The sequence below is a fragment of the Dicentrarchus labrax genome, unplaced genomic scaffold, assembly GCF_905237075.1.
Source record: "Dicentrarchus labrax unplaced genomic scaffold, dlabrax2021, whole genome shotgun sequence".
Classification (NCBI taxonomy): Eukaryota; Metazoa; Chordata; class Actinopteri; family Moronidae; genus Dicentrarchus; species Dicentrarchus labrax.
The window spans coordinates 26,108,322-26,123,406 of record NW_026136711.1 but is presented as its reverse complement, the minus strand read 5'-3'; the positions used below and the strand labels follow the sequence as shown (position 1 = coordinate 26,123,406).

Genomic DNA, 15,085 nt, shown 5'->3' with positions numbered 1-15,085 from the left:
TCTGGACCCTACGTCATCATTGTGTCTGAGTAGGGAGGCTAGCTAAAGCTCGCTGTGTCCCATTGGTCGCCTCCGTCAATGTAAACATGTAGCCGTGGCACCACTTTAACCTCACTTATATTCACCGGTGTTTTCCTGTTTGTTAACCAGTAAGTCAGCAGTCTCAGTAACCATGGCCGTGTCGCTGAAAATAGCAGTTTCGGAACCGGGGCAGTGCAGTGTGAGCTTGATAACTAGCTAGCTAAGACTGAGGAGCTAACACTCACCGGGCCGTGTGTTTTGGATGAGAGCTGGCCTTGCTAATTTGACAGCTAGCTGGCGGCGGCCACGATAAAAAGAAAATCGGGCTAAGTCTTGGTTAGCCAAACGAAGGAGGATGGCAAGTAATGCAATCTAGCGAGGACACACATCGAGAAGTGGAGAAAGAAAATGAAGAACTCGAGAAGTGTTGGTGCCTCGTCACCTGTGAATGGGAAGCAAGGCAACGGTAAGTGTCGCTAAGTTTGCTAGCTGCCTTCATTATTAGGGGCAGTCGTATGTTTAAGGCATTGCAGCAGAAAAAAACGAATTTCATTTTAATGTTATAAACGCGATAGTTTGTGTCTGCTGCTGGAAGCTGGATAACTGAGCCCTGCATAACCATAACCAAATGTGTTAACCTTCGTTAGCAGCATGTAAACACTAACTCACTGTTGGAAGGGGAAAGTAAACACAGGCTAACTTAGCCAATTTAAAATGGTGCTTCTTATTTATGTGTCTCAGACTGGGACACCAGGCGGAAGAGGAAAGTTGCGGACATCACACAGGCCCTTAGTGCGAGTCCGGTGGATGTGGCAGCTTTGAGGAGGATGGCTATCAGTGAAGGAGGACTGCTGACCGATGAGATACGCTGTCAAGTCTGGCCTCGGCTTCTCAACGTCCCCCTTCACGTCTTGGATCAAGAGCCAGGTATCATGTCAGCTGCATATGCTTAAACAGAGCAGTGTAGGATATCTATGTGCCATGGCACAGACACTCACTTTTCCACTATACATGACAAATATTAACATAGAGAGTCTTAGCAGGTGCAAGCTCTCCCACATACAGTATTTAACTTGTGTATGGTAATGCTGATGGTGGCGTGTCTTGTCCAGAAACGGTGGAGCGGGAGAATAACAAGGACTACAACCAGGTGTTGCTGGATGTCCAGCGCTCGCTGCGGAGGTTTCCACCTGGTGAGTTGAACCCATACCTTCTGTTTCATGAAGCCCTGCTGTGTGTATATTCCTACAGGAACAGACACACACACACATACAACCAAGCTGTGGTGCATCAAATATAGAGCGTTTGACTTACAAGTGGTTGTGTTGAATATAGTGTATTGTCACTAATAGTTTGTAAGTCAAGGGTTTTTTTTTTTCACCATCCTTAAATTAGAAACAAACAACATATATACAAAGTCGTAGAGTTAGCTTTCATTTGAAATCTGTCAATATTTAGTTCAATACCAGTGCAACATTTTTGAGTAGTAGTCTTCCTCTCTTTTATAAAGCCATCAGTGTGTCTCTGTAAGCAAATGTACATTGATTATCCTACAGACCAATGCAGTGTCAAAACTTTGCCACTACTCTACCTCCTGTAGCGTACCGTTACTTTTACTGGTAGTCAACTTGGCACACCGACAAAATTCCAGAAGAGCTCTTAAAGGGTGCAGCCGTATTGTCCACACTGCACTGCTAGAACCTTTGCCAGTCCAGCTCACGAGCATTCATATTACTATTAGTATTAATACTTAGGTTGGTAAGTAAAGATCTATCGATTTAACACTGCGCTTGAAGGAGCTGCTCCCAAAATGCTTTTCTATTGAGATAATCTCAGTTAAGTTTGATCTGTCCGTAACTGTGATAGCTGTCAGTAAAGAAGTCACAGTTGGTCGGATTGTTCTGCCTTCAAAATAAAACTGTAGAATTAATTGTTACTTGCAGAGGGAAAGACTTTAATAGATTTAATATACGGTATTGTATATGTCTGTCATTTTTCTTCAATATATATTAATTAATGTATTACTCCGAGCACAGCAGAATTAGCTTTTACCCTGCATTTTTTCCCCATTAATTCTTTTCTGGCATGTTTGACTGGCCCTTGAACAAGCAATGAATGATGCCATTCAATACTGGGATTATCTTCTATTTGACTGAGGAGTATAATACAGCAAGCACTGTGTCTACTGCGGTTAATCATACCAGCATCAGTCAGCTTGAACAAATTATGACTGAATTGGTTATGGAAAATTGATATGGCTGCAACTCTGGTATGTTATATTTATGAGGTCACTAATGTAGTGGAACACCCAAAGCCTATATAAATTAACAACTGTATTTTATGTTGGGTGCACTATCACAGGTATGCCAGATGAGCAGAGGGAGGGTCTTCAGGAAGAGCTAATTGACATCATCCTCCGGGTTCTGAAACGTAATTCCCAGCTGCACTACTACCAAGGATACCATGACATTGTTGTCACCTTCTTATTGGTCCTGGGAGAGCGCCTTGCAACTGCTCTTGTGGAAAAGCTCTCCACGCATCATCTCAGGTACTTACTATATGGATACATTTATCTGCAGCAGCTTTTTTTACCTACCAGCTTTTACTTTGTTTTTCTTTCTCTGTTATGTGTCCACATGTCAGATAAAAAAAAACTCCTTTCCTTCCTTGCCTTCCTCCTTCACCTTCTTCAACAATGGTCCATTGTGCACTCTAAAAATGCTCTGTTTTATGCTCTTCCAGGGACTTCATGGATCCTACCATGGACAACACAAAACACATTCTTAACTATTTGATGCCCATCATTGACAGGGTCAACCCTGAAGTGCATGACTTCATGCAACAGTAAGCCTCTTTGCTTTTTAAGTGATAACAGTACAAATCATTATTTTCTCTATCCCATCAGAGGTTATTTATAAGACATGAGACTTTTCCAAATGAGAAATTCATCCTCACTTTATTTGCAGTATGAATATGATTTCCTGTATTTGCTGTAATTAGGGTAGGACGTTAAGAGATTTAAAATAAGCTTCATACCCAACACAGCTTTCCTTATGGTTATGAAATGTAATATCATTTAAATCTACTCTACAAATTATTTCCACCAGTGGCTGCTGTTTTAAATGAATACAAGTCTATTTTGTTTCTGTCTGAAGCACTATTGCTTTATATGAATCCTGCCATCCCTGTCAAGATGATAGCAGGAGATATACAATATCTATGGTGGTGGTAGTTAATGTGAACTGCTGCCACTGTTGTAATTATGCAAGCATCACCATTACGAGCTTTGACATTTCAAATTACAAACCTAACAGAAAAAATGTTGATGTTAATGTGAGATTTACGAAATGTTTAGACATGCAACATTTAATATCAGAGTTATTACTTTTTCAAGAAACAAATTATGTATTAACAGTATGGTTTATTGGCAGACAGACAGAAGTGCATGTTCAGCGATGCTTCCAATATCATGGCTATAATCCAAAGAGAAATTCCATGATGGTCAATAATACTTAGATTTGCTGTATCTGCCACCTTTCTGACATACCTATTATTATAGAAATATCTTCTTCCAAGTGTTTTAAAGCAGCCAAGATTAATGTTGAACCTCACACTCTCAACTCTAAAGTGAAGGAGAAGGTGACTGTGCACTTACAACGTACTGATCCTATTATGACAGCTCAAGTTACATCTCTAGAGACTTAACAGCAGAGGTCATGAAGTCCTCCGCTTGGAGGGCTGACATGACTGTTCCCTTCTATATCTTTCAGTTCCAGATCCTATAGCAAAACCCCTTTTAATCATTTCTGGTGTTGAGTGCTAGACATTAATCCTGAAGTGGAGCATGAGCACGCTTTACTGTTTTGTGTGCTGACGTAAGTTGATTCCTGTCATGTACTGATTGACTCTTAGGGCCGAGGTGGGCACAGTCTTCGCTCTCAGTTGGCTGATCACCTGGTTTGGCCACGTTCTGTCAGACTTCCGCCATGTTGTCCGGTTGTATGACTTCTTCCTGGCCTGCCATCCTTTGATGCCCATCTACTTTGCTGCTGTGGTGAGCTTCCTATATCAACACTAGTTTGCAGTCCAGAGGGGACGGATTGAGAAACCTAACTTTAATTTACAGTACATGAACTAAGTCTGCTGAATCAGTTTGAGGCAAGAGCATTTGTAGGAGTTAAAGTGTGTATTGATTTGTGAGTCAGAGGCTAGCGGTTACCCTTTGTGGAGGTGTCCTCTTTTATTTGAGGCTTGACTGCACAATAGGCCTTTGTGACAGCTTAAGGATATATTGTTATTATTATTGTGATGATTATGTTGCTCCATTGGGTGAGTTGTAGTTGAAGATATAGTGCAGGTTGCTAGAATGTGATGACACTAGAACCTCTCCTGTATTAAGAAAGGTAAAGGTAGAAATAAGTTGTTGTTGATTGAGCAGTTTATTGATAAAATCAAGGCTCTGCAGTTATATTAAATCATAATAATAAATCAAGTTTGGCTAACCTGAACATCTCCAACATGTCACTCTAAGTCCTTGTATGTCTGATGGGTAATAGCCTGTTTAGTTTTCAGTGTGTAATAACAAATATGTTTTATTGGTACTTGTGTTGCAGATCGTACTGTACAGAGAAGAGGAGGTGCTGGACTGTGAATGTGATATGGCCATGGTTCATCACTTGCTGTCTCAGATTCCCCAGGATCTGCCATATGAAACACTCATCAGCCGAGCAGGAGACCTCTTTGTCCAGTTCCCTCCCTCTGAACTGGCCAGAGAGGCTGCCTCACATGACAGGTACTTAACCCCTCATGGTTACCACCTTACCTTTAGGTGCATTCACACTCGCATATTTCACTTTCTTCTACTTCTCAACGGCTCCAGTTACTCCAGTTTTTTCATTAACACTTTTATATTCTGTCTGTCTTGGTCTCTCTATGTATCTGTCTCTTTTCCTCCTAAGCATGGCGTCCTCTACCTTTAAGGACTTTGACCTTGCGTCCACTCAACAGCGACCGGACTCTGTTCTCCGTCGCCGACGCAGACAGAAACAGGCTGCACTGGAAAGCGCGGCGGCGAGCTCAACAGTGGCCCGACCTTCAGCAGCACGGCGGTTTGTTCGACTAGCAGTCATGGGTCTGACAGTGGCTTTAGGGGCAGCAGCTCTCGCTGTGGTCAACACTGCCCTGGAGTGGGCCCCCAAACTGGACTTGTTTCCTTGAACTGCTCCTATTTTATCCCTATGCCACAAATCTGTCCTTGACCAAATCTAACTGGTGGGTCTGTTTCCAAGAACCCTCTAATTATTTAAACCACAAACCCTGCAGTCCATAACACTATCTGGAGTGTACATTTGTCTCTAAACTGAACCAGTTAACGCACCTCTTTCATCCTCCAGGATGTTTCTACACATCCTATGTAGGGTCTTTTTTTATGACTCCTGAAGAGCCCACACCAGTGTAACTGTTGAAATGAAGAATCCTGTTATAATGGAGAGACTGTATTTCTAAGAACTATGACTGATGGTGTCATCATTAAAGTGTATTTATATTTGGTATTAGGATAATCTGATATTGAGTTATGCTCACAGAGATTTATGCTGAAAGCTTGGTGGACTCACTACACTTGAAACTGCTGCCAATTAAGAGAGCTGGAGTGAATGTATGAGAGTGTATGTATGTGTGTGTATGGTCACAACCCATTTGTTATCTATTTGATACCTGGACTGAGACCAAATAGAGGATTGTTAGAATCCTCTTTGTATAATTTACTGTTTTTTTTTATTTATAGGTATGCAAGCAGCTGTAAAAAAACATGGCCATGACACACAAACACTTTTTAAGGTCTCTATTTTATTATTTTTTTTTAGGTTATTTTGTCCCTTTTCAGTTGTTTGAATAGGCCGTTTTGGTCAAGAAAAATTTATTTATTTATATTTTTCCTTTCTGCGGCTCGTTATCTTTAAAACAGTTGTCACCCTGGACTACACATTTTAATTCTGGCTCATGGTTGGGGTCAGCTAAACTTAACTGTAAGATGTTTTAAACTAAATGTGGTGTTAATGAAGTAAATGTATTGTAGCGTGCTGAAGAGAGAGTATTAGGCCCCAGAAAGGAGTACTGCTTTCACAGTCTACAAAGTAAAAAAAAAAATCAACCATATTGAAATTGTTTTATTAGAGCTTCCCAAATACTTCACTCACTTAATTGTTTAGTTGTGTAACCTTAAAGATGTGTCTGGGTGTCATGGCCCCAAATGACAAGGGTAGGTTTTCTGCGTCACTTTTATGGAGTAAAAGTTGTAGTTCAGCAACACACTCACTCACTCAATGCCTGGTAACAGAAAATATCAAAGCTGGGATGAATAGCAAGTAAAATGAAGTAGACACTATAGTCCTTGTGTTGGGATGGGGGCGGGGGACCCAGTTTGCACTGACTGCATTTGTTTTGCAAAATCACTTTATAATGAGTTTGATAGGCGTTTTGTGCTCTCCTACTGTAAGGGTGCTCCTATCAGAAAAAGCGCCTGAGCCTTCAAATTAATGCTATCCAATGTTTCTGTTTTAAAGATGACATTAGCTTTATTTGTAACACATGCCATTTAGCAAGTTGGATTGCTTTGAGTGTAGCATTTGCATTTCAGGGGCAGTCCAGCTCATTCCATTGTTCCAGTCATTTTCATTCAGTCACATAGTTGGAGTAATAGGGGATTGTTTTGGTTACAGTCGTATGGCACTCACCGGAATAGCCAAAAAACTAAATAGTAAATAGTTTAATCAGAGCACTTCATTTTAAGGCAGTGGGTCATCTGTAATCTTTAAGATGTATTTTGAAGTCTTCAGAATTATTGACTGAGTTTAAGGTCACCTGCAATGTACGGCACAACAACCAGTCAACTAAAAAAAAATTACACGTTGAAAGAAGTTTTCTTTTTGCTATAGTAGGGACAGAATATCTGGGCATCTCATTTCTATATTATAGTTGACTGGTTAATTGCCTTTGTAGAGCCACGTTTTAAGCTGGTATTTAATCTACAAACTCCTAAAAAATTAAGGTGACCTGGAACATGTCCAAGGACGCTCTGAGGTGCCTGAGAGTGTAGTTGTTCAGCAGTATTGTAATGCACCATGTATCTGCTCTCAGTGGTTTTCATTGCACTAATTGATTTAACTGCCTTTTATGTTTATTTTGTTATAATGAATCTGTCATACTAATGTAAAGTTGTACAAGAGAATGCTAATAAACTAGAGTGAAACTGTTCAATGTATTTCGACACCGCCACATATTAGTGTGGGAACAAATGTATATGTAAATAGTATATAACAGCAGAGTACACAGGTATTAAGATTTAAGGGCAAAGTCAAATCTTTTTCAATATCCATCTGAACCTTTAACTTGACCATTTAACACTAGGATCCCATAACTACTAGAGCTAGAACATTTTCTTTACCTTTTGTGTAATAACTATTTCAAAAACTGGATAAATGGAAATAGAAATACAGATACTTTTAGGTATTTTCAGGTACCAGTAGCAATGTTTTTTTTAATTTAACAAAGTTATTGCGCATGTAAATTTGACAAAGGGTCAAAATGACCACCATGGCTATTCTAGTGTTAAGAATCCCAGACTCAGCTTGTACGGCTGGCTAAACTTTATTCAGCCTAAACTATTCTGTCAGGCTTATCAGCCTCAGCTATCCTGTTTGATTCAGCTGCTCTTCGTCAGCTTCAGCCATACTTCATTAGAGTAAGCTGTCTTTGGTCAGACCAGTTGTTCATCGAAGTTTCTGTTGACATATTTCATTCTGTTACAATGCTAGCATGCTATGCTCGTTGTTCCAGTTTATTAGAGTTACGGCATGTCACTCTAAAACACTTGCTAGTGAAACTCAACAAACTTCATTGATATAGACATGAAAAAAATATTGTGTATATATATATATATATGTATATATATAATAGTACATTGGTTATTGTAGCTCTTAAAGAACGAACACTTAAGACGTACAGATAAAATCTTGAAATCTTACAAAAATAAAGCATCATTTGTCCATTGTGCCATTTAACCTGATATTTCAGTTATTAAGTGCATCAGAGCAGCTTGTTTTGCATTACGAACACATTCAATGTAAACGAAATCCTTCACCACAGTCTGATAAGTAGACTGAAATAAAATCTGCTATAATAATTATAACAAATCAATAATTTTTTGGCAAAAACAGCAAACATAACCACCGTATGTTACAACATAAAACAAACATTCGGATCAGATTAGTTAGGAAGACATCACTTTGGGCTCCATATAACACACATTTGTCTGGAGTTCTGCTGCTTTATACATTAAATGATGAGTTATAAAACTATATATTATTCATGAATGATCACTACTATTAATTAGTTGTAGCCATACTTCACAAAGGAAAAAAACACAATAGGAATTCCTTATTTATGGAGATGTTAGCTGTCGAGTGACATTTTAATTTACTGTATATGAGTTTTAGCCATTTCTTGCATATTTGTCTTTAAAGATAAAAGACAAATATTCTGGTGTCTTTCTCTGAGGAATGTATGTGTATTGAGTAGAAGCCAAACTCAAGTAAACACAATATCATTGCTGGCTCATCAAACTGAATTGTGACAAAAGCAGTAGCCAGTGGTCAACATGTATAGCAAGCATTAATTTATCACAAAAAAAAAAGGATTATTATAGCAGAAGATCCCAGTAAAGCTTATTTTCTCACATTGAGAGTTAGTATCCTCAGCTGCGGAGATGTAGCTGGCAGTCTGTATAGCATGTGTATGGCATTTATATCTACCACACAGTTGAAGAAAGGTGTGCCTTAGTAACAAGACACTAAGGCACACTGAAAAACCGTAAACTTAAAAGTAAGAAAAAATAACCACATGAATGTAGCCGGCAGCTTAAGCCTCAGCGGACGTCTATGTTTCTTAAGACAGTGCATGCACTTGCAGCTGTGTGTGTTCATTAGTGTGCTTCCCTCAGTGGCAATTTTGGCAGTTGGGATGGCATGGCTGATTATTGACTCGGCATCTACAGCCCCCAGGATGTGTCGCCCTTTCCCTGTAAAATACAACAAACAAAACAGCAAAGTCATATGCACGGCTCGAACACATGAGCTAACTTTACCTGAATACAAAACTAAACGCTGTGTAAGGAAATGCTTTTACATTCGGGCCCCAGCGAGCTTGTTTGGTGACCCAGCAGATTTCTGTCTTGCACATCAAACAGCAGATCCAATCACAGCCGTCTTTCTTCTGGACGATGATGTCACACCGTGGACATTTCATGGCCTCCCCATTCTGTAGCAAGCTCTGTGTTCAAATACAGTGAAAGCAGGTCAATTGTAAAGTAGTGTAATGAAATGCACACAAACTATTCAGACAATCAACACTTGTGGTACAAACGATGCAATTCAAGGAGCATGATGGTGATTTGAGTACACAAAAAGCAAAATTATGCAGTTACATAATACAAATACCGTCATCCATCTAACTAAACAAAATTTAGATCTAGAACTTAGATCATGGGACAACACACTGGCCACTTTGGTTCATGGAAAGCCTAAACCAAATCAGTCTGAGTTGTTGCTGGAGCCACAAACATTATTTTATTTAACAGTTTTTACGTGCAATTAAAATGTGGATTAAAACATAGAGTACAACTAACTAGACAGGGTCAGTGCCTGAATTTAGAAAACTAATTTTGTAAACATGCATCGACTCTATAAAATATTAAGTAACACTTCCTCAAATGTACTTACAAAGCCCACACTGATGAAAGAGCACTCAAAATGAATGTAAAACAAAACAGTATCTCCACCAGCCCTCCCAGTTTGTAGATAAAGAAGCGAATCCAGTCCAGAATACAATGCAAATATCTGATTTTATTCACGATTCATCATAAAACATTTGATGACTTTTTAATGGTAAGCTAGATTAACTTTTAATTACACCAGTATTTTAATTGACTCCTACGGGATGTACTTAGCTGCATTTAAGACCCTTCATAATGTCCTGTACTGGTCTGTGGCATACTGAGTAGTGCACTATAACAAGATTGCAGTGCTGCACAGGAACTGATGTGCTCTCTTATTTATCAGGGATGTTACTGTTACACATGTTTCTGATCTGATCTGCAAGCACAAAGGAGCACACGACTGTTCATTTGTCAAAAGTGCAACAGACTGCTGGCTGTGACCCTCTGACCAGGAGGCCACTCCTGTGCCAAGTTATCGCACAGAATTTTAAGGTTGACCTACCTCCAGCATCTGCTTAGTTTGCTGAGCCGCCTGGTCGTTCTCTGCTCGGATGCGCAGGTCATCCTGGTAGTCCTTACAGTTCATATCATTATGGATGGCCTGCAAACACACACAACTTTCTTTATGTTTGGTGCTTCTACTATGACTGCACAGTCATAAAATCAGCGTCAGTTAAAATAGTAGTAAATGTCAAAACGTTACCCTGCAGAGAATGCAGTTGGTTTCGTCGCAGAGCTCACAGTGGAACTCGTCGACTTCATCCTCGTAGATGCACCACCCTCGGCAGTTGGGAGTCTGACAGTGGAAGCTGTGCTCCGAGCGACTTTCTGCGATGCTCAGGCGCAACTCCAGAAACCGCTGGTGCTCCTCTTCGGTGAGCAGCTGTATCCAGAATCAGAGAGAATAGTGAAAGTGAAAGTGAGTAAGAGTGTACAATACTGTAGGATTGTTATCTTGTAGGAAAAAGAAATAAAGAACTTGTAACCTGCTGCCTGAAGAAAATCCTCTTTTTAAAGAAAAGAAACCTTTATATTATTCTGACCAAACAGTGCAGACACACATACTGGGTCTAGATGATCAAAAGCTAATGTGCTAATTTTAATTGTAACAACTTTCTGTAATCATTGTGCACTGAAACTAAAAACTAAAATTCTAGTCATAGTTGTAACACATTTATTTATTTATTTTGTATGTTATAATTTTCCAGTTCATCTTTTAGATTGTGACTTGTACAAAGTTCCTTGTTTTCCAGTCTTACACTCACCGCTTGGATCTCTCGGTCCAGTAGCTTGCTCTCACATGCGTCGGGACAAGACACCTCAGCATCCTGACTGTTCACTATTGTCCCTTTCAGACACTCCCTAAACACACACACACACACACAAGAAAAATACAAATATATAAACAAATTAAATACTTACCATATAACATTCTGCATTTTAGACTGTACCTTTAGAAAGAATACAGATTATTCTTATCATCTTTACAACATATGACAAAGCTAAAATCATTTACTGCGTCAGACCTGCAGAAGGTGTGTAGACACTCTCTGAGCACGATGCCCTCTCCTGGCTCCAGGGTAGAGAAGCAGATGGGACAGTCTATCTCTGTGGTGTTGAAGATGAGGTTCTGGCCCTCTGTTGCCAACAAATGCAGGTAATTCCTCTCTCGTTCCTCCCGCTGAGCCTTCATCACCCGGGGAGGGGGAAGACACAATCATAACACAAAGATTCATTACAGATTTTTTTATGACTCATTACAAACAGCAGACTCCCCTGCTTCCTGAAAAATGAAAGTGAAACAACTGCTACATTCTCTTTAGCTTTAGTGGTTTCCGAGAGCCTCACCAACGTTTTTATGGACTTGTGGTGCTTTTATGTTCACTAACCCATTCTTCAATCTATTTGTTGATGTAGTGTATACGTGTAATCTATTGGTTCTGCATTTAGCATACATATCATAAAGACTGTTAGTTCAGCTATCAAACATCCTCTTCTGTACAAGAGAGTAGAGTAGGGTTTTGATGAATGGAGATATTAGCTCCGTTAGCATTAAGGCCATAGTTACTAATGAGGTTGTGTTGGACTATAATATATTGAGAGGTGTTTCTAATATTCTTCCACTATATGCAAATAGAGAGGACAAAACATTGGAAAACACTTTTCTTCTTTAACTATGACGTCAATAATAAACATTTAACTAACACATTTCTGACAATATCAACAAAAGCAAGAGCTGTTGTACTAAATTGGAATGGATTGTAGGTGTGCCTAATAATGTGGCCACTGAGAGTATATATACCTTTAAGTTTTAGAAATACAAAGCTAAGATGCCAAAGATTCCATCTGCACTGTGTTGCGGGTCTATTGCCGATCGGTTGCCTCACAACAACAATATGATACATGTATATGTTTTAATGAGTCTCAGTGACCTGGGTTAGGTTAAATCGGGATATAAATTTGGCATAAGGCTAAAAAGATTTTAGGAATCCTAGTTGCTACCTGTTCGTACTGCAACATGGCCAGCTTTTCCTGTTGAATTCGAAGAATTTCCTCCTGGTCTGGTTGGTAGATGTTGGGCACCTCATAATCCTCTGGACGCTCCCCTCCACACATCTCACAGCCAGGACGCGTTGGTTTGTTCATGAACGTACACATAGTGCAGGCCCAGCCCAGCTACACCCAAACAAAGTATAGTATATATAGTATGCTTGTACAGTCTACACATGCTAGACATAATGGATAATGCAAAGTTTGTATTCTGACCTGAGGTTTAGGAGGCACAACTGGTTTAGGAGCAGTCGCGGGTTTAGGAGGAGGAGGAGGAGGAGTGTGTTGAGTCTCTGGGGGAGGGGCTGTCTTGTCACCACCACCTACTCCCAGCCCTCTGGGCAAAAGTTGCATCGTCTGCATTGACTCCACAATGCCTAAGAATAGAATATCATTCCATAAAACAGATGTAACCGGAAAGTTGACTTGTTAAGTCCACCTGTAAGGAGCCTATTGAACCTCAATATAGTTTCATTATTGACCAAAACGTGTCTCAAATAGCAGACACTGTCAAATAATATAATTGACACACAGCAAAGTGCCACAGGTCCAGACTCAGGGCCAGCTGTACCAGGTGAGCTACCAGGGCTCCCTTCTGTTTACTTCTTATTTAATCAGATTTTGCCTAATTAAGTGTTTTGCCTAAAATGTATTAAATTGCCACTGAAAAAGCATTGTGTGATAGCAGGAGTAGATGGTAGATAAATGAGAGCATTCATCACTTTATTACAATCAACAGTGTGCATGCGTGTGTGTGTGTTTCTGACTCTCTATGCGTTGTTGCTCCTGGTCCAGCTTGTGCTGTTGCCGTGTGAGATGAGCAGCATGGGCGGAGAGGATAAACAGAAAAACTTTGTCCCCATTCTCACGGACACCGTGGCTGTACAACGTCTCCCGGTCCTGGGCCAGCCGCTTTCCGATCACCCATCGCTGCAGCGCGGGGGCGAACCCAAAGTCATGGCTGAACTGTGAAGATAAAATGAGGGACAGACAGCTTGTTCAGTAACACTAGATTTTACATGACTGATGATAACAGAACGTGTGTGTGCCATGCATTTAAATAAAACCACACAAAACAATCTGTACATGACAGAATTGTAGAAAGAATTAATTTTGAATTTAATTAATTATTAAAATATAAAACTTTAAACATTAACAGAGGGCCACTGACCTACTACCACAAACTATACCATACTGATTGATAATAGAACAAAGGAAACAGCTAAGAAACAAGTTAAACATCAGAATTAATAGATCATGGCTCAGTTAATTACCACTGATGAATTTTAACAAGTTAGTAATATATGTTATGGTAATAAATAATAAAGTAATAAAAAAAAAAAAGGCTGTTACAACATGTGCTGTAAGTGTTTTCTGTCACATCCATACCTTCTCTTTAAGTTGTGCAATTGTCATGTTAGTAGAAACCTCAACAGTCACAGGAATGTAGTCCTCTGACTGGGCATCCTCCACTCCAACCCACAACCTATAAAAAATACCAAACAGTGGAATGAGCCTTCATTGTATTGTCTCTACTTATTGCAATATAGCCACTCAAATATCTTCAGATTTCCACACACAGATACAAACAGCACATCTAACATACTCTAAAGGGAAGATCTTATAAGGTGTATGATTGTCTGTTATGGAAACGAAAACAAGGAAGTCACACACAGACACGTGCCTACACACGGTTGTGTCCCCACCTTATGGAGTCCTGAGGGTAGGCCTGACTGCTGATTCTGACGGACACTGGTACAGAGAGCTGTGCCAGTCTCTGGCAAAGTTTGACAGCTTCTGGTTCGTCCCCACTGCTGAGGGCTTCACTCAGAGAGAGGGCCAGTTCCTCAGCTGCACGGGCAGGAAGGGAAGAGATCACACCCTCACGTGACTTACTATCAACACACTGCAATTCTCCTTAGTGATGGGTGTTACCACTGTATTGTGTATAATATGGTGCATTGTCAGTGTAGTCTTCTAGTCACACATACATACACACACATCAGGAGAACGTGAGTCTATGACTAATCAAAACAATGACTCACCTTCACAATCTTCTGAAATACAGAATTCAATGTTAAACAGTAACACACACACACACACACACACACACACACACACACACACACACTATAGATTATTTCCATTGGGACATAAGTCAATGAAATGGGGGTTGCTGCCTCATTTATAAGACGTAGGATGTGTGCCACGAAATTAGGTTAGATTCCCCCCCGCCCCCCAAAAGAAAATCGAAACTAAGTTGAACTGCTCACCCTCCTTCAAATTGAGTCCCGGTGTAACTTCAGAAGCCATGTTTACACCTGAAGAGACAGGTAAACAAACACAGTGTTACGCAAACATCGCAGTTATGACGAAACAGAGAAGTGTACAGTACAAAGTTTAAAAATCCAACCTTCTCAGGTCGTGTTGCTGCGGTCCTGTCCGCATGCACTTCCTCTGGTCGACTTAATGGTAATAAAGGTAGTCTATAAGTCCCGCTGGATGAGAAAATGACAGCTTACTGAAGACTTGACTTTACTTGTTTTGCTCTTCTCCGCAGCGTCCAGGCTCTGACCTCTCGGTCGCTGACAGGTAGAACGGAAAGTGAAACCGAGTCAAGATCAGGAAGGGGAACATTGTCAAGGCTCGCTTGAGAGTTTTTCGGCTCCGCCCCTCGTTTTACCCCCTGATAGGGTTCTACTTTATGATGATTTTAAATACACAGAAACAAAAGGGGGAAAA

The 15,085-nt window shown here is 40.1% G+C and overlaps 2 protein-coding genes across 2 annotated transcripts; one reads left to right on the top strand and one right to left on the bottom strand.

The window, feature by feature from the left end:
• On the top strand, window positions 1–7,278 carry tbc1d20 (TBC1 domain family, member 20). The gene is made up of 8 exons (XM_051413618.1): window positions 1–487; window positions 763–948; window positions 1,134–1,214; window positions 2,383–2,569; window positions 2,764–2,865; window positions 3,934–4,075; window positions 4,635–4,813; window positions 4,980–7,278. The coding sequence occupies exons 1-8, from the start codon at window positions 430–432 to the stop codon at window positions 5,236–5,238; spliced, it is 1,194 nt and encodes a 397-aa protein (XP_051269578.1). The 5' UTR covers window positions 1–429; the 3' UTR covers window positions 5,239–7,278.
• Window positions 7,279–7,832: 554 nt separating this feature from the next.
• rbck1 (RanBP-type and C3HC4-type zinc finger containing 1) lies at window positions 7,833–14,972 on the bottom strand. Its single transcript, XM_051413617.1, has 13 exons — window positions 14,757–14,972; window positions 14,617–14,664; window positions 14,050–14,194; window positions 13,733–13,829; window positions 13,111–13,309; window positions 12,560–12,720; window positions 12,296–12,469; window positions 11,320–11,480; window positions 11,059–11,155; window positions 10,497–10,676; window positions 10,296–10,394; window positions 9,205–9,348; window positions 7,833–9,097 (listed from the first exon to the last, which is right to left on the bottom strand). Exons 2-13 carry the CDS (start codon window positions 14,654–14,656, stop codon window positions 9,068–9,070), a joined length of 1,527 nt encoding a protein of 508 aa, XP_051269577.1. The 5' UTR covers window positions 14,657–14,664; window positions 14,757–14,972; the 3' UTR covers window positions 7,833–9,067.
• Window positions 14,973–15,085: the final 113 nt, after the last annotated feature.

Excerpts from the sequence above, each read along its gene's own strand:
- tbc1d20 (XM_051413618.1), top strand. The coding sequence starts at position 430 with ATGAAGAACTCGAGAAGTGTTGGTGCCTCGTCACCTGTGAATGGGAAG. Across the intron at positions 488-762 it reads GAATGGGAAGCAAGGCAACG|ACTGGGACACCAGGCGGAAG; the intron begins GTAAGTGTCGCT and ends TATGTGTCTCAG. Across the intron at positions 2,866-3,933 it reads GTGCATGACTTCATGCAACA|GGCCGAGGTGGGCACAGTCT; the intron begins GTAAGCCTCTTT and ends ATTGACTCTTAG.
- rbck1 (XM_051413617.1), bottom strand. The coding sequence starts at position 14,656 with ATGGCTTCTGAAGTTACACCGGGACTCAATTTGAAGGAGG. Across the intron at positions 12,721-13,110 it reads GGAGCAACAACGCATAGAGA|GCATTGTGGAGTCAATGCAG; the intron begins GTCAGAAACACA and ends TTCTATTCTTAG. Across the intron at positions 11,156-11,319 it reads TGTCTACACACCTTCTGCAG|GGAGTGTCTGAAAGGGACAA; the intron begins GTCTGACGCAGT and ends GTGTGTGTTTAG.